A 23,600-nucleotide genomic window follows, 5' to 3' on the forward strand; every position below is an offset into this window, starting at 1 on the left:
ACGCGACCGATCGGGCGAGGTCAAGGCACAGAGCAATTAAGTTCGATCCTGAAAAAGGAAGGTAACGCGATATTTTCCCAGTCGTTGGATCAGGGATATGGGATACGACGCAGGCGAATTGAAACGGGGGAACAGGCGCGTTTCACACGACCGCTAGCTGCCACTTTTATCCGTGTTTCATGCTCATTGGACTACGGATTACTGCGTCGTGGGTAGAAAGTGTCCCGTCGAGACGAGTACCGGTATAATGTACATTCCATATAGACGTGCACGCGGTCTTCTCCAACGCCGTAACTCGTTAGACACTTGTTGCATTCGCGGTGCACAGCACATAATTACGTACAGTAGATAGAGAGGACTGTGGTCAGACCCGGCGCGATATCAGGCGCAGACTCCGTCTCGTTCTTCTCGTTCGTCGCTTTCAATTAAAATCACGGTTTACAGTTATTGGTAGACGCGATCGTAGGATAACGAGACAGACCACGAACGTCGGTTTCTTTCGCATCGTTAATAATCCTCCACGTCGTTTAGGAAATGGATTGCTATTTCGTATGTAGAAAGTATTGGATTGTACAGGCGAACGAGTATGCCACTGACGTCGATACTTGCCCGAAGAATATGGAACGAGACTATATCGCGATCGCTTTTATTCGCCTGGTAGCTCGGACAGCTGTTGTCGTAACAGAGAGGAATTAGGATAACGCGGATCTACCTTGAAAAGCTAGGCCTTGAAAGCATGGAAATATATTTCAATGTATCTTACTCGCTCACAGAGACATGAAAATCGAGCATCGTTGCTGCGAAGGTGCGCTTTAATGCTGACTGGTTTTTCGTGTCAAGGTGCCAGAATTATCCGGATTGGTCGCGTGCGAGTAAAACTGACAAAAGCTGATACGCGACACGCCTGCTTTACGCCACAAGACAACGAACATTCGATCGAACGAGAGGAGGAAACAGCTGCCTCGACTACGAAAAATTGCGCTTGTTAGAGTTTCAAAGATCCTATCGTTCGTTTGCGATCGAACGTTCTCATACCGGGCCTTCTTCCAGAACGGTATAGTCCTCGATTTTTCGTACAATCGTATCGTACTTATTAGTTCTAATGATTACAATTCTTGGTAACGCTGTTCTCTCGTATAAATACCGGTCTGTCGTATCGTTCGGCAAATATAATCGATCTCGCGTTCGATAAAAGCGGTCAACTTACGTAACGCGGCATCCATTCATCGGTGGTAATCGTTGATTAAGGAGCGCGTTTATCATCGTCGCGGTGATCGCTAGATTCGTGAGTTTTCCGGTCGAGTTCGTTCAACCAGGAATCGAGGATGCGAGGTTTGATTTTTAATTGACAAAATCGAAACGTTTTGTGGAACGACGATCCGTGAGAGGCGGTGACTACGTTGCTCTTGCCGCGGAGAGAACCGGCTTTGGGATAAACGATTTCACTCTCCATCGTGAATAAAATTTATTCGACCGTAAACTGCTATTTGCCACGTTTTATCGACACATTGTGTAAGCCTGCCGCGACAAATAAACCGGCGTTACAGCCCCAGAACGCTAACGGTGCGAGGCTTCTGCTCGCGGAGTCGTACCGCTTTTTTCTTGCTTCGGCGTTAGTTGGACGGTAAAAGGCAAAAACGAGCCACGAGTTAGCGAAATTAACGACATTAATGATAAGGAAAGTGGTAATAAAAGAAGACGTACGCTTTCCATTTGTTTTCGCGGCCTGCAGCCATATTACGCTTATCGGCGGTCGTTCCACGATCCAGAATCCGATTTCGCCATCGTTTCGGAGAAAATTTTGTAACTGGGAATCGACGTGATTCCGAAACCGCAGGAAAGTGATTGCACGGAAAGAAACATTGCCGGAATCGGAAATTGGACTTGTCTTCTCATCCTCCTCTTTCTCCTACGAATTTCTTTCTCGCGAGAGAAAGAGACTCGCGTGTATAATTAGCGCAATTAACGTGTCGTGAAGCCGTTACGCCTCTTTTCTAGTCTTTTTCAACTACAGCAACGATAGCGCGCTGAGAGAACATAACGAGCCCGATACTGAATCGTACAACGGACGTTTTACGATTGCTTCCTACCGCTTCTTAAATTATACCCGCGTCTAGAAATTACACCGCCATCGAAATGGCGAATACTCGAACCATCGAATGGCACGAGATCACAGAAGAGCGTGCGATTAATTAGTCGAATTATTATGAGAAGCCAGGTATAGAAAGGACGAATGCTACTAAAGAAACTAGAACTAACGTTTGCAACGCAATTTACTTAATTCGCCGCTTTATCTTTCGAGTCTTTTTCCAGAAAGTCGCACGATCGTCTCTGCTTGAATGGAAGTTTCACGATCACCGGTTTCTGGTCTGTCTCTCGGTTTCACAGCCGCTGTTCGCATTACTACTTCAAAGTATCGTTCACGAAGACAGATCGTGTATATCGAATAGATCGGTGCAGATCGCGCGGGCATCATCGAAAGTAGATATCGCGCAATATTTACGCGTGCCTCGTAGAACAGTCTGACACACTTTGTTTCGTTTCGAAAGCGATGGTCAAATTTCGCTTTGTCCCAAGGCGACAAATAGTTGCCAAAATCGTCTTTCCCTCGTCTCTGTTCCCGATACTCGATAGACGACTCAACTCTCCTTTCCCTACAGTCGTTAAGAGTTTCGCGTTACAATTGCCGAGAACATTTTCGAAATCGAGAGGAAAGATCGACTCACCAAAGAATAAAAAATAGTTGCAAAAATCATTCGCACGCTCGTGCAAGACCAGCAGCATCACGAGACCACCGCGGGGTACTTTTTATAATACTATTTATCGTTAATAGCACATTATCGGGTACGGGCGACGACGGTTCTCGTTAGCCGTACACGTGATATTCACTTTCGAGAGAATTCTTTGCGAATGGAATTGTCGACCGGCCCGTTGCGATCGACGCATTTAAAAGATATCGCGCCCGATGAAACTTTCGTCACTGTCCAATCACGCGTGCATGCGTGAAAAATGTTTCGCACCACGTGTACATGTAAGTCGTCGTGTTCAACGTTTCACGTTTGCGATTCTGCTTGGAACCTGATCGGGACGCGGTGTACTTTGGGGAAAGAATTGGCTCGATTTTCGTGGCAAATCGACCCGGCCATTAAGCCTATTCCGGCTGTTCGATTACGACCAAGTAGCTCGTTTATTTTTCCGACAGCGTATAGCGGGAGAAAGCAGACCGCGGCTGGACGACGCGCGTTCTCGTGTCGTAACGCGGCGTTCGTTCGAGCTCGCGCGCTCTCGATATTGTTTATCGAAAAAGACTCGGTAAAATATCGGTCGACGTGTCAAACGTAAGCTCGCGAAAGCGCTCGCTGATTACGCAACAGCCAGCCATAGTCGTCGGCGGTTTATGCGCGATCGAGCTGCGATTTGCAACCTATAATTATTGGAACGAGCCTATTTCTTAGTTTCAGAGGGAAGCAAGCGTTCATTCTCCACGCTACTTTCCTCGCTTTCCTCGCATCCGCTCGATCCTGTCAGATTCCCAGAGCTTTCACGTTTTGCTCCTTTACGAGCGGTTTCTCCGTATCTCGATGTACATTTATGCAAGTTGCTTCGTTTGACATCTCATCGACTGATCGACGATCAATAAGATCGCAGAGCGGCTTAGTTTCCGGCCGCGGAACGCTTCCAGACGTTTAAGTTTCCGCGGAGACTCGAAACAGTGATTTCGTGGTGTGGCGAGTAATTAGGCCGGCTAGGCGTGTCGCGAGTCTAACGGGCTCCTCGCGAAATAAATTCACTTTCAAGCGTGTGTAGAATCGGCCACGGAATCCGCCGATCGAAAGTGAACGTGGACGCGTTAGAATGCAATGAGGAGGAAGGAGAGAACGAAAGGGAGACACCAAAGGAAAGAGAAACAGAGAGAGAGAGAGAGAGAGAGAGAGAGAGAGCGGTTGGTCGAGGCACTGTCGAGGTTACGGAAAACCACGAGATTAATCGACAAAGTAGCCGATACGCCGTGAACGGCGGTTCGTTCATTTCCATAGACCGTTGAAAAAAATCGCAGCTAGAATTAGTCGGCGTGTAACTTGATTAACGATTAAAATTACGCCCGCTTGTTTATCGCCGTGATGTTGTAAGACGCGTAACTCGCGGAGAACGTTACGCTACACGCCATATTCTGGTGCAAAATGGAAGTGTACTAATGTTGTATTTCACGATATATATCGTTCGAACGAATCAGACAGAAAATGGAACTGATCGCGAGTCAGAGCGTTCGAATTTCCCAAACAATCTCCATTATCCTCGACTTCTTTTCCTTCGATGGATTGAAATCGCGGAAATGTATAAACGAAAGAGCGTGGAAATATTCCATTTTTTAGAGGTCAACGAGAACCCTTTTTACAATATATATAAAAAAAAAAATACATACTTCAATCGTAGTTACGGCGATGCGTGCGTACATTCGCGTGAGTGCGTTCTTAACACGTGTACCGAGTCTGAATATATTTCCTCGAACGATAGCAGTATGTTGGTGCTCGTTGATGCACCGATCCTCGAGCAGAATAGAAATCCGCGGTTTTATTCGAAACTTATTCGAAACGCACGAAAATACCGAGTTATGAAAATTACAGACTGAAAAACGCTGGAAACAAAAATACGACCGACTCGAAGCAAACGTACCGGTGGTGTTTTTTTCTCCTTTCACCTTATTAAACAACCTCGAGGGAGATGGTGAGCGTAGGAGTCGCGTTCTTTTTTCCACGGAAGAAAAAAAGGAATGGAAAGTCGGGCGGACTGTAAATTCGACGATAGAACCAGTTCGCTTTCGTTGTCATCCGAAGATGTAAAAACGTTTCGGCGAAAGAGGGAGAGGATGGGATGGTCAGCGAAAGTCCTGGCGCCTTTATTTTACTCCTGAAGCTCTCGCGCTCTGCCCGATCGTCCTTTCACGATTTCAAACGTACCGTATCGTTTGTCTCGATTTGATCGATCGACCATGCTTCTCTCGCTGTCTCTCGTAAGATGTCGTGAAATATCGAGTCGATGGATGCCGGGGATGGCGAAACCGACGAAAGACTATTTTCACGCCAACGCGCCGTACAGTTTTCTCTCCTTACGAAAATTTGACCAGGGTATTGCGTGGTCGATCTTTTCTTTCGACTATATCGGGCGAGAAGTTGGTTCAAGTAGTTTCTTTAGCCGCGAGGTACGGTTCAAGTCGTCTGGAACGCTCACGTGGACGGATTGTCGCAAGAAAATGCTGACATTCTGGCCGCGGGCAGAAGCCGACGACTCGTACCGTTTGTGAATAAAACACTGTGATTACCGCTGCTTAAGTAATCCGAATTTAATTTGCCTAGCTCGTCTGGATTCGGTGGAGAAAAGAAGCCAACGTTCGCGAGTACGAACAGCGAAGCGATTGCCACTACTTTCGCCACGTTAATCTCGTAAACTCTCCTATTCTAACAGCGAGAATAACCCGAGAAAAACCTCGATTTCCATCTAAAGGTATTTCCATTGTGGCTCTCTTTTCTTCGAACGACCAATCTGTTTGCCCGGAATAATCGATCGCTCTTATTCAAACTTTTGCAGATTTTCGATCGAGAAACTTGCCGTTTCTAGAAAGCGTGCCACGTTCTTAGAGATAGAAGTTGCTTTGGACAAAAGAAATGCACAGACCTGTCTCTCGGCTCCGTCGATTATTCCTTAATCCCTCATGAAAGCACCGTGCTCACATCGAGGCGCACTCCAAGTATACTTGTCACACCTGTACACCGCGCGACTACTTCTCTGCCAGCGAACGATCTCGAGAAAGCACTGTGTTCGGCAGGGCACGCTCGGCAACTCGAACCCGCTCTAAACGGGGGTGGATCGATGCTCAAATTTTCGGGGGGAATCACCCGGGGAAACACCGCGTTTGCTGGTTGAGGGCAAGACCGCGTCCGGTCCGGCCAGAAGACTGCGCGATGGAAGTGGAAAAGTGAGCAGCAGGAGCGTTGTGCTCCGGCCAGCGTCGTCTGGTCGAGCTTTCTACGACGGAGGATAAGGTCGAAGAGAGAGAGAAGGGGGCTGGACGTACATAGGCGCCTTGGCTGGCCTCGCATTGGCGTAGCTCTGTCAAAAAAACGGTCCCCACCGAGCGAAAGGTTCGCGAGGAGCACCTGCGTCGCCACCTGATAGTCAGCGTCGACACAACTCGAACAGAACCAATGCTATTTACCGTCGAACCTTTCAAACTTGACTCTTGAGCGACGCGTTAGAAGGCCATCCATTTCTATGGACATTGCATCTTGCTTTTACCGCACGGTCTGTTTTTTACTCTTCGTCCTCTTCTTTAGAGCGCGTCCAAACAAAGGACCAAGGTATATCTCGAGCGGAGTTGCAAAGGTCTCGTGGCGCCTTCAGGGGATTCCGACTCGCGCATCCTTGTGATCTTTCGTGAGTAACCGGAGCCAGCTACGTAGCAAACTCCTCGTAATTGTAATTTTTCGAAAGATCGAAGGAACGAAGTGAAAGTGGAACGTCGTCTCCGCCGACGAAGGACACGGAGGAGGACAAATTCGTGGAACCGGCGAGTACATCGCGCCTCTAGAATTCTATTAATCGCTTTCTCGGCCGACGACAACACGCCTAACTCTTTGGAAATAGGAAGTTTGGTTTCCCGCGAGGCTCGCACCGTGATTCTTTCGCAATCGAACGCCGTTAGACGCGAAAAAGCGATCGACTCTCCGAGCGAGCCGACTGGCTTTTCGATAAATCACCTTCAGGGTCAGGCATCGAGCGAATAGAGTTATAGCTACTCGAAGAAAGTATTCTAACCAGCTTCCACTCCTTCGACTAGTCCTTTCTAACTTTAAGGGAATACCAGTGCAATTGACGCGCCTACGTGCCGACCATTTTTGGATTCGTTCGAAGAAGAAATCCGAGATGAGAAGTTTGTTAACCTTCGATGAAAACTGCGATGGCCGTCCAGCTGCGATTTATTCTTGATTCGGCTTCGTTGGCAGGATCGTAAAACAGGATCCCATCGCGATAATCGGAACTCACCCGTGCCCATGAGATGGATCGTTCCATCAAAGTTCACTGCTTTCTCTAAGGACGACAACTCCTTTCTTTTTCGAGATTCAAGGCCTCGATCTCCCTTGTCTTACGTTCTTTTCCTCGAGATAAGGTCGCGTCATTTCGTCGGCCATTTTACAGTCGATGGGTTCGTAAAACTCGACGAAGATTTACATTGTCGGCCACAAGTGTCAGAACACGTGTCGATATTTACAAATCCAATGCCATTCTTTGTTCATATTTTCTAGTTACGTCGCTACAAATCTATTGTACCGTCATATATAATATAAAGGTTATAAAAAGTACTTGCATATCATCGTAATTGCGGTGTTTGAACGTTTGATAGAGATACAAGGGTACGTATAAATACTTTTCGCAGCTAGCCGTATCGCGAGTTTGTGTCCCGATACTTGTTGCCTGCTAATAGAACAGTTCGTTCAATCCAGATCGATATCGTAGATATGACGAATGCCGATGATCTTGATCAGTGTCCGAAGCATGACTTGCCACGACACGCCTGTTGATCTTTGAAAGGGGATCGTCAAGAATTTGAGGACGAGGCGTCGGGTACGCCCGTGATATTTGCGCTCGCGATTCGCTCGAGGAGGAACGTCTCGATGCGTGTTTTTTACGCGCCCGGAATTTTAACTCGCTCGCCGCTCGAAAGTTCCGCACGCAAATTCCTCGTAATCCTGCGCGACGCTTCGATCTTCTAGAGATGTCACGGCATCGTCCCGATGTCGGACGGTGTCGTAATTACGCGCAACGAGCTGGCTACGATACGATTCATGTATTTTTCATTTGATTCGTGTGGTCAACGGCGCATAATCGTAATAACGGTGTTCGACGATGACTTTGGCCTTGACACTCTAAAAACTTGTTCGACAGGTGGAAGTTAGGAGGATTTCGTAAGTGACCGCGTCAAATCTCTATTCGTTTACGTAATGTCCGAGGCATCGATTGAAATTCCTCGCGGTAATTACACGTTGTTCGATCGGAAGAAAAACGAGCCGGCGCGGCGAGGCTTCCGCGCGATTTGGTCGAAGATACGATCGGCATTTCTTTCTAATCGATCTCGAAAGATACGCGAGGGAAGAAGGAGGGGAAGAAGACTCGCGACGCAGCGTGCATGTAAAACGTAAACGGAAAAGCGTAGCGCGGATGGCCAGCGTTTGACAGGAAAAAGGTAGGGAAAGAGCTGGTCGTTCGCGTCGATCACTCGCTCGCTTTCTATTGTTCGATCATGCCAAGAAATCGTTCGATGCGATTTCGAGTTTCGCGATGCACGATCGCGCGTTCTTTCCTCCTCTCCCCGGGATTTTTCTCTCTTAACATAGTTTTACGATAAAAAGGCACGATGACCGGTACGATTAAAGCGCGACCAAGGCACGGTCACGTTCAACACGTAGCAAAAAGTTAATGCATCTGTTGTTCTTTATTGAAGAATCGAATCTGTTATAAGGCGGTTAGAACTATTCGGATGGTTTGTGGGAAGATACAGAGATTTTTCATTGTTCTATGGAAGTGATCAGCACCTGCGATGAAATTCTATCTAGCTAAAAGTTCGATCAGCCTGTAGCGATCGATCGTCGTCGTGCGATTTAGCGTCTGAGAATATTACAGCGTTCTGTTCACGCGTTTCTCTGCCGGCAAGCTAGGAACTCACAACTCGTTGGACGAATCTCGCTTCTATTGAAATACTCTCTTGTCTCGAAGAAACTGTACACAGAAATATACTCTTTGTTAACACGCGTTTAAATGTTCACAGATTTTACAATCAGAGCGTTAGATCTTGTTCCCGTTCACATCTCTGTACAGGTCGTCGTTGATACCGTACAATCTCGGCGAGTCGTTGCAATCAACCTACGATAAAGAAAAAGTTTTAAGCAGACCTCGAACAGAAATGACGAAGATCGATGTACATGGAGAATGCGGTACCTTGAACCACCAATCGCAGACACGGGCCGATTGGCTGAAAACTGTGCCGTTTGGACAGAGGAAGCTGAACTGGCGCCCATTTGGCAAACACCAATGCCAGACCTAATAAAAAATTTCAAAATCGCGTTCATCCTTCTGTGTTTCGATCAGACGGCACGATTTAACGGCGTAAACTTGCCTGACATCTAGCTTCAGGATCGGCATAGTAACCAGGTAACTTGCCCCCGCAGGTAAACGTAAGGCCGAAAGGTACCGAGTCGTAGATCGGATAATCCACGCCAGGTGTATAGCCGTCTACTTGCTGAAACGTCAGTAGAGATTGGTAGGCGAGATGTTTGAAACTGTCGCATCTCGATTAACGTTAATCGTACAGGGACGCGCATACGGTGCAAGCCTGTTGCAACTCGTAACGCGATAACGAAGATTTCAGGGAGTATGCGTGCAACGTATACGTAGAATATGCAGGGTAATCGAATTACGGCTTACGTATTTCAATTCAAATAAGTTGCGCGAATTACATCTTGATTTCTCTTGGAACAAAGACAATTAGCCGAGAAGGAGCAACTATGAAAAGCGTTATTTACATTGCAATTCCCTTGGGTCTGTGACGAAACGTCACCGACAGCTTTCGTCATCTATCATCGCTCACAATGGAATGTGGACCGAACGAGGATGCACGCTATAAGTTGCGCTTCCTTTCGTAGCGCAATTGTTATGCACGATGCATCGAGCGCTTGTTAGGTCATTAACAAAAATTTCTATCCAACCGTTGGATCGCGCAACGAAGATAAAATGCGAAAGGGGTTAAGGAAAAGGCATAGGGTTAATGATCCAAGCAGCCTTTAAACAACGTTCAAATCGCGGCGGATCGCAGGGGAATCTGGTTGCGCGATCTTTTTCGCAATTGGCTATCGGTCAAAACGAGAAGAAAAAAAGAGGCTGTTGCGACACAACGTCGGATCGAGCCAGTCCAGTGCGTGTACGTGCCGATGTTTGACCGGAAGTCGGGTTACATTGTTCCCCGCAAGCGGATGCGCATCTCCGTGCCTTTGTACTCGATCTCCCGTCCACTAACACGCGCGCAACCGCAAGACACTGCCTCCACCCTTTCGACGTGACGGGTGATTTCGACGCCTGGCAAGAAAACACGCCCGTAATCCATGGTGCGGTTACCGCCAGCGAAACTAGGGTAGGTCAGGGTTCTGCTCGACGATCGTCGAACCTTCCCTCGCGAGAAAAGACGTAACCGTTAAATTTGCCTCTCGCTGGATATGCAACGAGGTGTTGAAAAATCCTCTGTATAAACCTGGTAACGGCTGCGAACGGATGCCTACTACGTACGAAATGGACGATCGTAAAATTTTAAAGACGATTTGACCGCAAAAGCTGAATGTCGAAGAATTCTGCGTTACATAATGGCACAATGGCTGGATGGTTTCTTCAAAGGATGAAGAAAGAATTTCTGGAATCGCGTACCGTGAATGTTAACGCGATAACGATCGGCGGATTAATTAATCATTTTCAGTTTTCTGGCCGGTGGCTCGGCGGCATTGAAAATTCGGTCCCCTTGCGTTTCGATCCGCGTTCACGGCCATCGTTTCCGGTGAAAATGAATATGCTTGCGGCTCGGTAGTCGCACGATCGACCATCGATAAACGCGCGAATAAAAGTGCCGTCGATGAACACGCGTAGATCCGCGCTCGAATCACACGGTTTCGTAATTCCGGAATGCCGGATGGTTTTGCCAGGACCCATCTCTGGCGTTGCGCAATCTTATTCGAACGTAACAGACCTGGAAGACGTGGAAATTTTAACGCACGTTTCCGAACCACTTTGTCCAAGGAAGCGCGCGAGAAAACGCGCTCGCGCAACACGACTTAATTAATGAATTACTTCATGCCGCCACTTGGCGAAGATGACGCGAGAAGATACCGTCCTCCCTCTGTCATTGTTGCACGTGAGAAAGTACGGTGAATATAATAATTTCGCACTTTAATTCAGCGCTGCTTTCGTAAAGGCATTGCGTGCACGATACTCCCTGCTGAATATACATATATTATATGCAATTCGAACTACGAATCGAACGGTTTTAGAGGAAAACGCGGCGAATCGTGTCACTTACCGCCATCGCTTGGTACAGCAAAACAGCGCCGAATAGGAGCAGCGCGCACAAAACTTGGTACCGCGAAATCATCTAAAAAATCGGATGAAATCGTCGATTAATAAATTTGAAATAATCAGATGGAAGATCGATTAATTTCATCCAAGTTCTACTCGTTTCCTCGAACTCGAGTATTCTTCTTGATTGTATGTTTTAGAAGACCGGGCATCGAAGCTTTCCAAGTTGTTGGAAGCGGAGGGAAATAAAATCTTACCGTTTCGTAAAAGATCCAATCACCTTAATCCGCAGTGTCCTTCCACGTGGTGTTCATTTATCTTAGGATGAGTTTCGATTTCGGATCTTGGCACAATGCACTCACCGGTCCCGATCCGCTGGACCTCCGCCTGCAAGTTCGGTCTCCACGGTGTTACGGGCAAAGTTTCTTTCTCGAAGGATGCTACCATGAAGTGGTGGTATATATATGGCTTTAGAGATCGAGCAGAAACAAGGGGGGGTTCTTGAGAGCCCCTCTTTTCCGGGGCTCCCACACCGGACGAACGGAGAAAGAGAAGATCCCAAGGAGGTAGGGGAGGGATTCGTTTCTACGATGCCGCAGATTCTTCTCTTACGCAATCCGTCTCGTGTTCTTACACCCGTGAAAACAGTCGTAAGGATCATACTCGAGTCAGGGTTGCAACTTCTTTTACGCGTTTCAGCCATATCTTTCGACGTCTTCGCCGAAAGGGGTTGAAAAGAGGAAATAGGTAAGAACGCGAGTCGATCAGCGATCTTTCGTTCATCAGCCATGAGAGCACGATCGATCCAGCGTTGTCGTTATTTTTGTACCTCGAACACAAAGTGGACGTTGCTCCACGTTTACGCAACGTCTGTGCTTCTACAACCGTGAAAACACGATCTTGTTACAAGGACCAAGGGAAGAACCTGCCGGTTCCTTCGAAATTTCGTTACGTTACTCCCAGACAGTTTTCTCGTGGAATGTTTTCCTCTACCATATCCGATACTTTTCACCGATTCGGTGCGATTGTATAATATTAATTTCATTGTATGCGTTTTCGCATTTTCGCGGGGAAGATGCTCTAGATTATTTCACCGATCCCATCGATCTGATAGCTAGGTTTTTTGTTTTCGTGGGATTCTCTGCAGAATGGAAAATCCTCGTCACGTGTACCAGTGCCGAAATCACTCGGTCTTATCTCGCACAGTGTATCCAAGGTTTAACCACGCTGCCTTCCTCCTGTGTATTATACCCGAAGAAGTTTGTTTTTTAAGCTCTTAAGAAATTTGTCGATTCGAACGATGACAGAACACGATTGGATCGAGAATGACTTAGTGGGAAACATGCAGGTTAATATCTGTCACTGACCATCCTGCGACTTATCGAATTAAAGTATCCGGCTAAGTTACTTGTCATATCGATTTTCCGTTTTTTCTCAACATCCTCCGATAAGGCTAGATACAAGGATTCTTCCATTTCATTTTTTCTGCTACGAAGGAAGATTTCCCAATAAAATTGAAAGTACGCGTTCGTTACCATTTATCAAGTACAGGAGGTTGCAATCAAGCGAGAAAAAAAGAAAAAAAAAAAAGAAAAATATATATATCTCTCAAGGAAATAGGAAGCTCCAAACTACTTCCTTTCTTCCGATCGAGATACCTCGAAGTACGACGTAGCTAAACAGGCGGAAAATAGAAATCTCGCACGATCAAATCGTTCATTTGCATGCCGTAGTCTGTTCCATCCTCTTCTCGGTAGCCCCTTAATTTTCGAGGCGCGTTCAGTGCCAATTAGCGGCGCATAATTGCTGACCGCGAACATTTCGAGATTGACATGCAAATTCCATGGTATTAGATAGCTGATTTTAGCCACGGTTCGCATACTTTACCTTCGAATCGAGTAACAAAATACTGCGTCGTTTTCAAATATATCCTGCAGCGATTTATCAAACGTTCGTGTAGTTTACAAAGTAAAACGGTTGCCACGGCTAATACTAAGACGCCACTTGTGTAACGATCGTGTATTTTAGACGCGAAAGAAGAATGGACAAGAAGAAGAAAGACAAGAGGAGGATAGTTGTCGTTTTGAATTAAATTATTCTTAATTATATATCACGCCGATTACAAAATCCGTGTAACGTTCGTGGGAAGGTCCGCTCGGCTGTTTTACGACTGAAAATAGCAGGCAATCGTATCTCGAGGGAAACGCCAAGCGTCGACGAAGAAGAAAACTTTTGTTTTCCTCTCTTGTTAAGAAACCTGTTATTAAGAATGTTATAGTCGCGTTAAAAAATCTCTTGGTGACTCCCCGATACAAGACTGGTTCTATCGATGCTTCAAACGCGTTATCGCGCAACGTATCTGTTAACGTTGCTGTTTCCAATGCTGTGCAGCGTAAAAGCGCAGGTGTTGTCGCGGTAAGAATGGACGAGACCGTGTGTTTTTTTTTTCAGAAACAGGCGATCAAAAGGGGACCATTTGTTTTAATGGACACTTTCGTCAGACGGTTACTCTATATTCCGAATTTTCACACGCTCGGCAATGTTCAGTCGCTATAAGCCTTCGTAATTTCGTAACGAGTTGACTTCCGAGCATCTTTCCTGTCGCCGTACAAAAGCGACATGAAAGTTTTTTCTCACGTTTCTACCACTGTGTCGACCGATTAAATATTTAATTACGATATTACGGGATTAATTACTAACCAAAGTATGGGGCGGAGTATCGTCAAGTTTGTCGTATTAGCAATCCGATCGTTCTGTTTTTCATCGCCTGTTTCGAGGTGGTGACAAACTAGTAATCGCGCGCAACGATCATCGGTCGATTCTCGACGCGTTTTCGAATCTATCGTTAGAAATCCTTATCGATTTAGTTACGCGTCCGCCGATTGTCTAATTATTTTAATTGATATCTCGATTTTTATCCGCATCTTGGTACCTGTGCATATGCGCACAATCGAAGCTTCGCTATCTTTTTTTACGTAACACTCTGTTGGTAGCGTATGGATTTTATTGTATCCAGAGTTACGTAAGCAATATAACATCAATTATAACGAATGCTAGGAAGCGTCTTTCGACTCGCTTTGCTAGCAACGCAAGCTACGCGTTCGCCAATTTCTTCGCTTTTATCATCGATATCTGTGCTTACGATATCTCTGACACGTAACATCGTTGCTGTATGTTTTACAATACATTCCGGTTGTGCTTGAACGAGACTGGCCGAGGCTGTCCCACATTCGGTAGCGCGACACCTGTTCGTCGGCAAATTAATAGTCACTCGAATCTCATTGTAAAACGAAGGAGCGTAGTAACGGAGAAATGCGAACGTTCACAGCGACGAGAGCGAATCCTTCGATTCGATAAAACAAAGACCGTTGCGATTAGAAATAAAACTGCTATTTTCTTCTATCTTCGTTCGAACAAATAGTCCATTTCTGTCTTATTCGTGACTGTTGGCGCGCGAAGATAGAATCGCCGTTGTTATCTCGCTTACTTGAGATTTATCAAAAGTTTGACGATAACAATAGACGCGTATATACGTACGTGTTCGTGGTGGCATCGAGCTCGTGCTGGCGACTCGTCGCGCGTTTTATCAGTCGACGCGAGTCGGAGCGAGCTGCGGTGTCCCAGATTTTCAGTCGCACGTATACGCGACGGTGCATAGCACGCAGCCGGTTGTCGATCGTTCGCCGATCCTAGATCGGTCCATCCTTAGAACGGTTTCGCGGTTGAACGGGCGCGGATCGATCGATCGGTAGTTGCATCTACGGTTACGTTTCCGGATACTCGGAATCGACAGAGTGGTCCGGCCACAGTCGCGTTCGTATCGAGATCGCGCTCGCGCTTCGAAACACTCATCTTCGGAGCAAGAGTTAATAATTTGGTGAACGTGTGTTTGTCAGTGATGTGGATCGCCGAACGAGTGGCAACTGCCAAGGTAAATAACAGCAAGTATCATTTATCACGCGTATACGTTTTATCCGTACGGCGATGCAAGCTGCATCGTCGAGGCGGTTCCTTCGTAATCTTCGGATGACACTGGTCGTTGCGTCTTATCTCTTTACGAAGGTTTAGTTCGTGTCTCGTGTTTCACGGAGACATCCTCTTCAGAGAAACGATCGCGTATCGAGGATCGTAAGATTTCGTTATCTTCTTTATATATAATGCGTATTTATTAACGATAAAGACGGTGATAGGATCTTTAGAGAAATAAAAATCGCGCCTGAATTTTTCTCCTATATTTCTTCTTTTCTAGTTGCGATAGTTACCGATCTACTTATCTTCTCCTTCCGCGTTTTTGCCGAAGAAAAAGAGCGGTATCGTAGAATGGCGAGACCGTGGGAAAACGTGGGAGGGAACGGCGATGAGTTACGATGTATCGTTTCGTTTCGTTCGGATCGATAACGAGAAATCTGTTCGCTCGCTGTCGTCCGTAATATCGGTTAATTGGGAGATACGTGGCGCGTTGGAAGCGTAATTAAAATAAAGCAACATTGTCGCGATTAAAAAGAGTAAATATAGCCAAGTGTATGGTTTAAATTCCAACAGCGCGAGACGCGCGCCGTTGCAGTTTGTTCGTGACACGGGTATAATAGCTTCCGGTCAGACACTCATCCACCGACGTTTCCGGTATCGTCGTTATCCTCTCGTGAACTCGAAGCGAGAAGGGAACTCCTCTCCTTCCCTGTTTCCCGCGTCGGACAACGGCGTTCCCTCAAATTTCTTTTACGATCGTGTACGTTTCGACGTCGATGTTCAAGAATTTAGTTACTTGCCCGCGGAATTGATAAAGTCCGATATCTCGATGCGTAACGGAAATCTTGGAAAACCGTAATAACGATCAGTGACTATCTGCAGCTTCGTTTCGTTCTCGAACGATACCGTTACTATTAATACTTTACTTCTTGCTTCTCTTTGCATAGATATCTTCGAATCGCACGATAAATGTTTGCGCCTTTATCGAATATTCTCTAGGCTGTCGCGAGAACCAGTTTCTTCGCATTAGCGTCAGACTACGCATGCAGTTTAGAACACCCGGTACGTGAACTGGCGCGTTAACAGTTCTAGCGTTGTACGCGGGTGTAATTGGACGACAGGTGTAGAGGCGCGAGCAACATACAAGGTGCCCGAAAATAAATTTGTCCAGCTTTTGTCGCGCCATACCGGTGTTATGGTATTCTCGACTCGAGTCGGTTAAACTCGCTCGCGTATCGCTCTTTATTTGCTCGTACGAGTTTCCTTCTTCTATTCTATTTATGGAAAGTTCGTTATCGGGTTTCGCGAAAGAGAGAGGAATGTAGCCGGAGTAAAATTTCACGAACGGCTCTCCGACTCGACCTTGGTTCTTGAATTTCTGCGCTCTCGTCCCCGGGAGCGCGGAAACCAGCGCACGTTTTCGAAACGGTAACTGCACACACGGATTCGCGCCGACGCAACGCGGCGTAAGCTCGAACAACAGTAGGCCCACACCTGACCAACGGACGGAATACGTTAACGAATCCCTTTTCACTTGACTATCGGTCACCTGACGCGTTTCCTGCCCGCTCGAAGCCAAGCCCCCCGTACACATTTAGGATTCTCGATAGCATCGTGTTTTACGTGCACCGGCGCATCCGTTTCGTTCGATTAAATCTGTGACCGGGGACAATGACTGGTTTTGTATAAAATAGAGCAGGTGAAACGACTCTTTGTACCTCGAGTATCCTGAGCGACGTGGCACGATACGTTTTCCAAACTTGGACAGAGTTTGGCCTGACTTCTATATTTGCGAGCGAAACGATCGAGAACTGGCCGCGCGGAAAGAGAGCGAAAGCAACGATCGAGCTGGAGCGCAAGGTGCAACACGTGCTGCGCGACAGCTGTTTTCCGGTTTAAGCCGAGACGTTAAGCACGTTTTTAATTTCGCGGTTGAACGCATTTCGGAATACAACGATGACGATAATAACGTCTACGAGGGGTCGGTCGGTTCTCCCTTCTGCTCGTTAGGTCGCTGGAAATTGCTCGAGTGTTTCACTTACCCGGCTCTCCGTACGTCGTATACGTAAAAGTTACGCTTTGCACTTTGTTTGGCATAACGAGATGGTCTCGTTACGATTACGGGGAACGACGACCAGCGTTGATTCAGATGCTCAGCCACCATATTAATCGGCTTCGGAAATTGGAAAGTAGAAAAAAGCGTATCGTTTATTTGCAGTAAAAACTAACCTTGCGAGTAAATTATTTATTTATCGAGAATTTGCATCCAAACAGTAAAACTGAGACGCTTACCGAGAGATTAGGTTTCTGAGAGCCCCGATATTTCGTATTGTTCCCACTAATTGTATTACGTGTGATTAAAGGATCACGGTGACACGAACAAGGCCGATTTGGAGCAAGTGAAAATAGTGTTCTGAGGACAGACAGGATCGAGAACCGCCATGGAAGACGAGGACTTTGGTTTCACGAAGAGATCTGACGGTGTCCTGAAGAACGTTAACGACGAGTTAAACGATTCTAAAGATGCGACGAAAAACGACGAGGGTAGCTATTTGCAGAAGAAGGTCGGATAAATACGTTTGCATGCTCTGTTACGCGTTTAAGTGATCGATAAAGGCCTGGAGCAAAGAATGACCAAAAATTTCGTTAAATTTGTCAGACGGGGGAAACGGTTAGCGGGCATAGATCAGTGATGACAGCGCCGTTATTCGGGGCGACCGAGACCGGAAACGCCGTCCCTCAGCGGCCAGCGACCGCCTCTTCATCCTCTCCGGCTTCCTCAGTCGTTTCCAACCCGCCGAACATACCGAACGTGGTCGAGTATCACCTGAAAGTGAAGCCCGGACAAACACAGAGAATCTGTCCACTCGATAACAGTACCGTGAGTACGCGACGTTTTAAACTTCCTTCTCGACCAAGCTCTTGTTCGATTTATTTTTTTTCTTTTTTCTTTTTTTCTTCTTTTTTTTTTTTTGAGTGTCACAAGGTGACAGAAAATGTCGCTTCGCAATTTACCTTGTAAATTGCGTATAACTTAATTAACCGTTGGTCCCGTTTCGCGTATATCTTGCTTCAACAGGACGACCGTTCTTTTAAACGACAGAAAGGCGCCGAGATATTTCGTAACGCTTGTGTATTAACGTCGTATTTCTTAATACAGAAAGGTCAAGAGCTGAACGATATGAAGAAGGACAAAAGTCTCGCTTCTTCCACCGACAAAAAGAAGGACCTCGTATCAAAATTGTCTCGTCTATCCATCGATAACAATGTCTTCGAGGGTTCGACGGATCTTCCTCAGGTGTTCCAGGTATATTTTACGATGTTTTCCTTGCACCTCGCCTTATGCCTCTATTGAACTCTCCTCGGTTATTTGGACAAAGCATAGATTCACATACTCACCAGTGGATAACACCTCGCATCTTCTTAGCTCGTTAGTCAATTAAATTATAACGTTGTTATCTTCTTAACGCGAGTTTACGGGTCTTAAAACTCTCGCTTATACCGTTCGTTACGTTACGTTAGAGGTCCAAGGTCTTGGTAAAGGTTTCGTTGTTACCTGAATAGGGCCGCACGTGGGAGACTAAAAGGGGGACCCTTTTCAGGTGAAATATCTGGGCTCTCACGATGCCAGGGGCCTCTGGGGCATCAAGCACACGAGGAGGCCCGTCGATAATATGGTTGCTGCCGCGAAAGCTTTACCGACCAACACCATGCTTCCTCTGACCAAACTGGTCGTCTCTCAAGAAGGCGTTGCCCTGCTGCCTATCGAGAAAAGGAAGCAAGACTCCAACTTTGCCAGGATATACGCCATCGAAACGATCTCGTACGGTGTTCAGGATCTCGTCTACACGCGTGTCTTCTCCATGATCGTTGTACGCGAAACCGAGAATTTCAGGAGAGTTTCGCCGTTCGAATGTCACGCTTTCGTTTGCGAATCGAAACATCACGCGAGGCAGCTCACCTGCGCTTTAGCCACCGCTTTTGACATTTATTCGAGAACCGTGAAGGCGCAGAATCAAATGGCTGAGATGGCAAGCAAGAACGCGAAGAAAAGGTTCGCCATCGATCTTAGAAGTCCCGAGGAGATCGAAGCCGATTTAGCCGTGGATTCTGAGGCTTAAATTAGGTTCTTCTCCCCGATGAAATCTTTACTCTCTCTATTTTGCTGTTGCAAGACTGCTACGGCGAATTGACGAGAACTAGTGTCATGGAGGGGTGTAGGACATCTGCTCGATGGACGACACAGGGTACACGTTGTCGAAAATATTTAATATACGCAGATCGCGTTATATCTATAGATACAGGGTGATTCACGGGAGAAATCGGAAAGAAGGCGATTCTTCGGCGGAAGAATCGATCGGAGACGTAGAATAAAACTTGTTCGTACTTGTGGCGCCTCATTTTCGAGAGTAAAACGTAGAATATCGAAAGAAACGGCTTTTGGTCTATATTTTCGACCCGTTTTAACGCGAGCAAAGATCGTGCGTGCTTTTTGGTTGCTCCACAATTTCGGAATCTTCCTATACAAGTCCATTTAAGAAAAACGTTTATACGTTCTACGAACAAAAGATCAGTGGCCTGATCTTCTTCTAAGAAGAGTCTTAAAGACGCAAACGTTTATATCGTCGTTTATTTTTGGTTTAAAGAGAGCTTGTATCTGTAAGTGAATTATTTAAGTGCTAAGTATTATTTTTTTACTATTGTTATAAGAATTATATTCGCGTAGTCGTATTAGGAGGCCAGTGGCTATCAGGTGTAGATCAGATCAGAGGTGTACATACGTTGATTTCGATTATCTTTCTTTCGACTGAAATGTACTTGAATCAGAGTTCCGATACGCGCTTTAGGTTTCTCCTGACAAATGTGAAAGTGTGTGTGGGCACGAAAGTTGACGTAATTATTGTGGTTAATTATTTTATCGGAATTTATGAACGGAGGAATAGGCACCGCCTATCCACGATATAATGGCTAGTTATCCAAAGATACAAAATAGAAAAAGAGCCGAAGATTTACCGATTCGTTTCGGTGACTTTTGCCATCTCGTATCATATTATCCGAATTTAAAACAAAAAGAGATTGGATTTTTCTCTAGCCGCTTTGCACGTGTGCGTGTGTGTTTTTAGTTTCTTTTATTTTTCTCGTACTTTCGTTAATGTACAGTAACCGCGACGAATACTAATTCTTCTATATTATGTAATTTATTTTCGACTTATTTTAAGCCACGAGAGACCAATATCGAAACATATCAATCGTTGTAAATAAATGTTTAACGGAAATGTCGTCGTTAACGTTCTTTAGCTTCGTAATGATTACGTAATAGTTTCGACGTCTTATTTAGCCGTTAAGTTAATCTTTGCTTTTCGTTGATTATTACCGCACCGTCGTAGTTTGTGTTTCTTTCTAGGCTTGGGACATTTGTGTAACTCCTTTCCGCGCGTGATTGCTTAATTATAAATATGAAAATAGCAGTATTAGTTACATGTACTATATGCAAGCTATATGCAATAAATTTGTTGCAGACGCTTCAACTCCTTTATTTCAATATTTTTCTAATTTTAGGCTTTCACAAATTTACAATATTACTCCAACACGTTCCTGTATAATAAAGTCACACACGATCTCTAGGTAATATTTTAATATCATATTTTTATCATAATTTAAATACATAGTACACATATACTTAAATACTAAATAAAATTGTGTTTCATTCGTATTTCGGACAAGCAAACGTAGTTGGTTGATCTTAATGACAGTTCACGAATTTCGTCTCTTCTACGATACACACAGCCCATTCTTCGCGAACGTTGTCTCAAGAAATCACTGTTTTCGCGACGGCTTCTTCCGGTTCAAGATTCTCGACGTCCTGGTCTCCGGTCTGTTCGAAATCGCTTCCACGTCCGATTCTTTCGTGGCGTGCTCCATGTCGCTTTCCTCTTCCTCCACTTCCTTGCCAATCGCCTCGTTCAGATTGTAAAACTTCTCAGACTCCTCGCAGGGTATCGAATTTTCCGTTTTCGTGCAAACGAACGTCGCCTAACGAGACGAATAATCGGTTTGTTAGGAAGCGAGAGAAAGAGACGAGTCGAATAATCACTCACCTGATTAAACACGGTCTCCGCGGGGCAGATGAAGCTCCATCTGATCGATCCCCTAGCCTGCGGCATGCAAACGTGGAAAACTTGGCAATCGTTATCCATATCGGCGTAATATCCATAAATTCTGTCTTGACAGGAGAAGTTGTCCACGATATTGTCACGAATCAGCGTCGCATTGTCCGGAAGTTCCAAGCCGCCGGTCTTGTTCTGAAATTTAACGCACGTTCGAAGAAAAGATTAAATTTATTATAATACGCACGTTCATTCTCCAACAGCATGGTGTAACGTTTTCTTTTTACAGAACAAACCTTAAACTCTGGAACGGGTCTCCTAGATTTGGGTTGCTGCGGCAAACCCGAAACAATGGCGAAGATGACAGCAAGCGATACGATTAAACAGGTTGGTCGGATCATGATGAATGAAACGTTTCTCGCTTTCTTCTGGATCACTGGATGCAAGTCGTATCGGGCTTTGTCTTGCATGTATCGAGAATCCTGAGAAGACTGGTGATCCGATCCGTAGAAGGGTGTTATATAGTGACTTGCGTGTAAGGATCTTGAATATTGTATGAATGGCCGATTCTCGGTAGGCAGAAATTAGTAAGTTTATCACGTTTGGTCTGCCAATGACCATCCAGACGTCCACATCATCCTCGAAGGCCCGATGCAAATTTCGCCGTTGATGTGCCGAGTGATACGATACCCGTGCAACCACGACGAACCATCGAACCTTGCGGCCACAGTAAAATTCAGAATGATATTCCTGTGTGGAGGAGCAAGCGAGATCGTTCTTCTCGCGAGTGGAGTGCGAGTCGGTCATTGATATGCCCTTTGAAGACGAGAGGGAGAAGCTTTTCCCGTCGAGGGAAGGATATTCTTGCGAAGAGAAACCGGGTGCGGAGAATTCTCTATGAATATCCCGAAGACGTACCCACTCGAAGGACGGATGCAAATGCGGTGGAATGTGAAAATAGCCCCCGCTAAGTGAGATCGAATTTCGTTAGCTGATTAAGAAAAAGTTGGACGTAGCCTGTCCGCGAAGAAATTCTATAAATGAACGGCGGAAGGATATTTCAGCGTCTCTTCTCACGAATTTCGATGATTTCGATGCGACACGGTGGTCTCGTTGGCCGCGGTCCAATCAGAGCTTCGAAAAGAGGTTCTAGACGTCAAAAACCGAGGGCAAGTGGAACCGGGCCTCGTCTTTCGTTAAAGGTCACACCGAGACCAACGATTCTTCGGTACGTGAATACTTAAGTTTCCACGGGGGTCCCACCGGTTACGAAACTCTGTCCGTTCCTGGTCATTGACCATGACAGACACGAGATATCCTGATTCATCCTGGTATATTCGTCTATGCATTTTTTTTTTCGTGTAAACAAGGACACTCTACGCAATATTTGTCACATCGCAGTACCTATCTGGTCTTATTACGTTATCGTTAAAAAAATTATAGACTTGTTCTTATACATTATCTAGAAATATAATTGTCGTAAAGAGCAATATCTTTATCGACTCTTTATCTACCTTGTTAAGCCGTAGATGAGATTATAGATTTTTTTTATAACTTATTTAGAAACACAAACGTTGTTCAAAATAAAATCTAAAGCGATTTCTCGCGTAGCGAACCGATACGTAAAGATTTATCGATCTACCGTGTTAAATTATCGCTAAAAAGATTATTATTATTTTCTCTTTATCGATTGTGTACGAACGTAGCATTGTTACTTCTCCAACCTTTCGTGTAACGCAATTTGCTGACTAACAGAAGGTACATTAATACGAAGTACTTGAAAAAGGAAACGAACCGATCTATCGACGTCTTTCGGTTTCAGCCAAGGGGAAAGATAAAAGAAATACTATGTAGCTGCGGGGAGAAGAAATCTCCCCGGTATTTATCGGTCGATCGAAATCACGGCAAGGTGAACAGCCCGAAAGTATCGGCGCTCGTTGAAAATTCCTGTCGCATGTTCCACGGCGCGATGTCGAGGAATACGTAAGCTGGTCGCTACAGGCTGGTTCACTCTATGGAGAAAGAAGGTCGTAAGTCGATTCGGTAAGCTTTCTCGGTCGTCCTTACATGCTTCTTATTCACCGTCGATAAATCGACGATCTACGATCTACGATTCGCTTCGGTATTATAATGTCGTCTTCGAATTTATGGGCTTCTCGTCCTAGAGTTCTTCGTTCAAGGTAGAAAAGTCGGCAGAATGCGAATTATTATGAAAATAATTTATTGACTGTACGATTCTTACAGATGTCATTTAACGATAAGTTAACATAGTTTGGTTGATATGGGGCGTGAGAATACATGCGACAGCAGGTACGCAAAGTGGACTTTGGTACGCGAATGGATCCTCTATCGAATGCTTTGCGACTTGGGGAAAGGTACACGAACGAGGAGACGCGATAATTTTTCTAAATAATA

At 45.6% G+C, this 23,600-nt stretch overlaps 4 protein-coding genes and 1 long non-coding RNA gene across 6 annotated transcripts in view; 2 read left to right on the forward strand and 3 right to left on the reverse strand.

The window, feature by feature from the left end:
- LOC117152514 overlaps nt 1-5,718 on the forward strand; it is a 12,270-nt gene extending 6,552 nt beyond the window's left edge. Inside the window, exons 3-4 of the long non-coding RNA XR_004462908.1 lie at nt 5,355-5,502; nt 5,587-5,718. This is a non-coding gene — a long non-coding RNA (uncharacterized LOC117152514). The remainder of the gene's footprint in view (nt 1-5,354; nt 5,503-5,586) is intronic.
- Nucleotides 1-5,963, reverse strand: part of LOC100748671 (zinc finger CCCH domain-containing protein 13) — a 19,107-nt gene extending 13,144 nt beyond the window's left edge. The window contains exon 1 of the mRNA XM_003494869.4: nt 5,674-5,963. The gene's annotated coding sequence lies outside the window, so the exon portion shown is untranslated. The remainder of the gene's footprint in view (nt 1-5,673) is intronic.
- A 2,506-nt stretch (nt 5,964-8,469) lies between these two features.
- On the reverse strand, nt 8,470-11,984 carry LOC100748793 (U-scoloptoxin(01)-Cw1a). The gene is made up of 5 exons (XM_003494870.4): nt 11,367-11,984; nt 11,114-11,185; nt 9,170-9,292; nt 8,992-9,093; nt 8,470-8,916 (listed from the first exon to the last, which is right to left on the reverse strand). The coding sequence occupies exons 2-5, from the start codon at nt 11,183-11,185 to the stop codon at nt 8,839-8,841; spliced, it is 375 nt and encodes a 124-aa protein (XP_003494918.1). The 5' UTR covers nt 11,367-11,984; the 3' UTR covers nt 8,470-8,838.
- A 2,677-nt stretch (nt 11,985-14,661) lies between these two features.
- On the forward strand, nt 14,662-20,606 carry LOC100748907. 2 transcript variants are annotated; one of them, XM_003494871.4, is made up of 6 exons: nt 14,662-15,040; nt 17,442-17,642; nt 17,738-17,959; nt 18,239-18,385; nt 18,681-19,514; nt 19,557-20,606. In XM_003494871.4, the coding sequence occupies exons 2-5, from the start codon at nt 17,520-17,522 to the stop codon at nt 19,197-19,199; spliced, it is 1,011 nt and encodes a 336-aa protein (XP_003494919.1). In that variant the 5' UTR covers nt 14,662-15,040; nt 17,442-17,519; the 3' UTR covers nt 19,200-19,514; nt 19,557-20,606. The 2 variants fall into 2 exon arrangements, with proteins under 2 accessions (XP_003494919.1, XP_033180515.1); XM_033324624.1 differs by lacking the exon at nt 14,662-15,040 and adding an exon at nt 15,881-16,225.
- Nucleotides 20,598-22,034, reverse strand: LOC100749027. Its single transcript, XM_003494872.4, has 3 exons — nt 21,482-22,034; nt 21,177-21,380; nt 20,598-21,111 (listed from the first exon to the last, which is right to left on the reverse strand). The coding sequence occupies exons 1-3, from the start codon at nt 21,653-21,655 to the stop codon at nt 20,896-20,898; spliced, it is 594 nt and encodes a 197-aa protein (XP_003494920.2). The 5' UTR covers nt 21,656-22,034; the 3' UTR covers nt 20,598-20,895.
- Between the last annotated feature and the right edge of the window lie 1,566 nt (nt 22,035-23,600).

Source organism: Bombus impatiens, unplaced genomic scaffold, assembly GCF_000188095.3.
Source record: "Bombus impatiens unplaced genomic scaffold, BIMP_2.2 scf_4016, whole genome shotgun sequence".
Taxonomy (NCBI): Eukaryota; Metazoa; Arthropoda; class Insecta; order Hymenoptera; family Apidae; genus Bombus; species Bombus impatiens.

Bases quoted from the DNA above. Each gene is read 5' to 3' on its own strand.
- LOC100748793 (XM_003494870.4), bottom strand. From the start codon at position 11,185: ATGATTTCGCGGTACCAAGTTTTGTGCGCGCTGCTCCTATTCGGCGCT. The intron at 9,293-11,113 runs GTAAGTGACACG...CTGACGTTTCAG, and splicing joins TGCTGTACCAAGCGATGGCG to CAAGTAGACGGCTATACACC. The intron at 9,094-9,169 runs GCAAGTTTACGC...ATTTTTTATTAG, and splicing joins ATCCTGAAGCTAGATGTCAG to GTCTGGCATTGGTGTTTGCC.
- LOC100748907 (XM_003494871.4), top strand. From the start codon at position 17,520: ATGGAAGACGAGGACTTTGGTTTCACGAAGAGATCTGACGGTGTCCTG. The intron at 17,643-17,737 runs GTCGGATAAATA...TAAATTTGTCAG, and splicing joins GTAGCTATTTGCAGAAGAAG to ACGGGGGAAACGGTTAGCGG. The intron at 18,386-18,680 runs GTATATTTTACG...GACCCTTTTCAG, and splicing joins ATCTTCCTCAGGTGTTCCAG to GTGAAATATCTGGGCTCTCA.
- LOC100749027 (XM_003494872.4), bottom strand. From the start codon at position 21,655: ATGCAAGACAAAGCCCGATACGACTTGCATCCAGTGATCCAGAAGAAA. The intron at 21,381-21,481 runs GTTTGTTCTGTA...GTTAAATTTCAG, and splicing joins GACCCGTTCCAGAGTTTAAG to AACAAGACCGGCGGCTTGGA. The intron at 21,112-21,176 runs GTGAGTGATTAT...TCGTCTCGTTAG, and splicing joins CGGAGACCGTGTTTAATCAG to GCGACGTTCGTTTGCACGAA.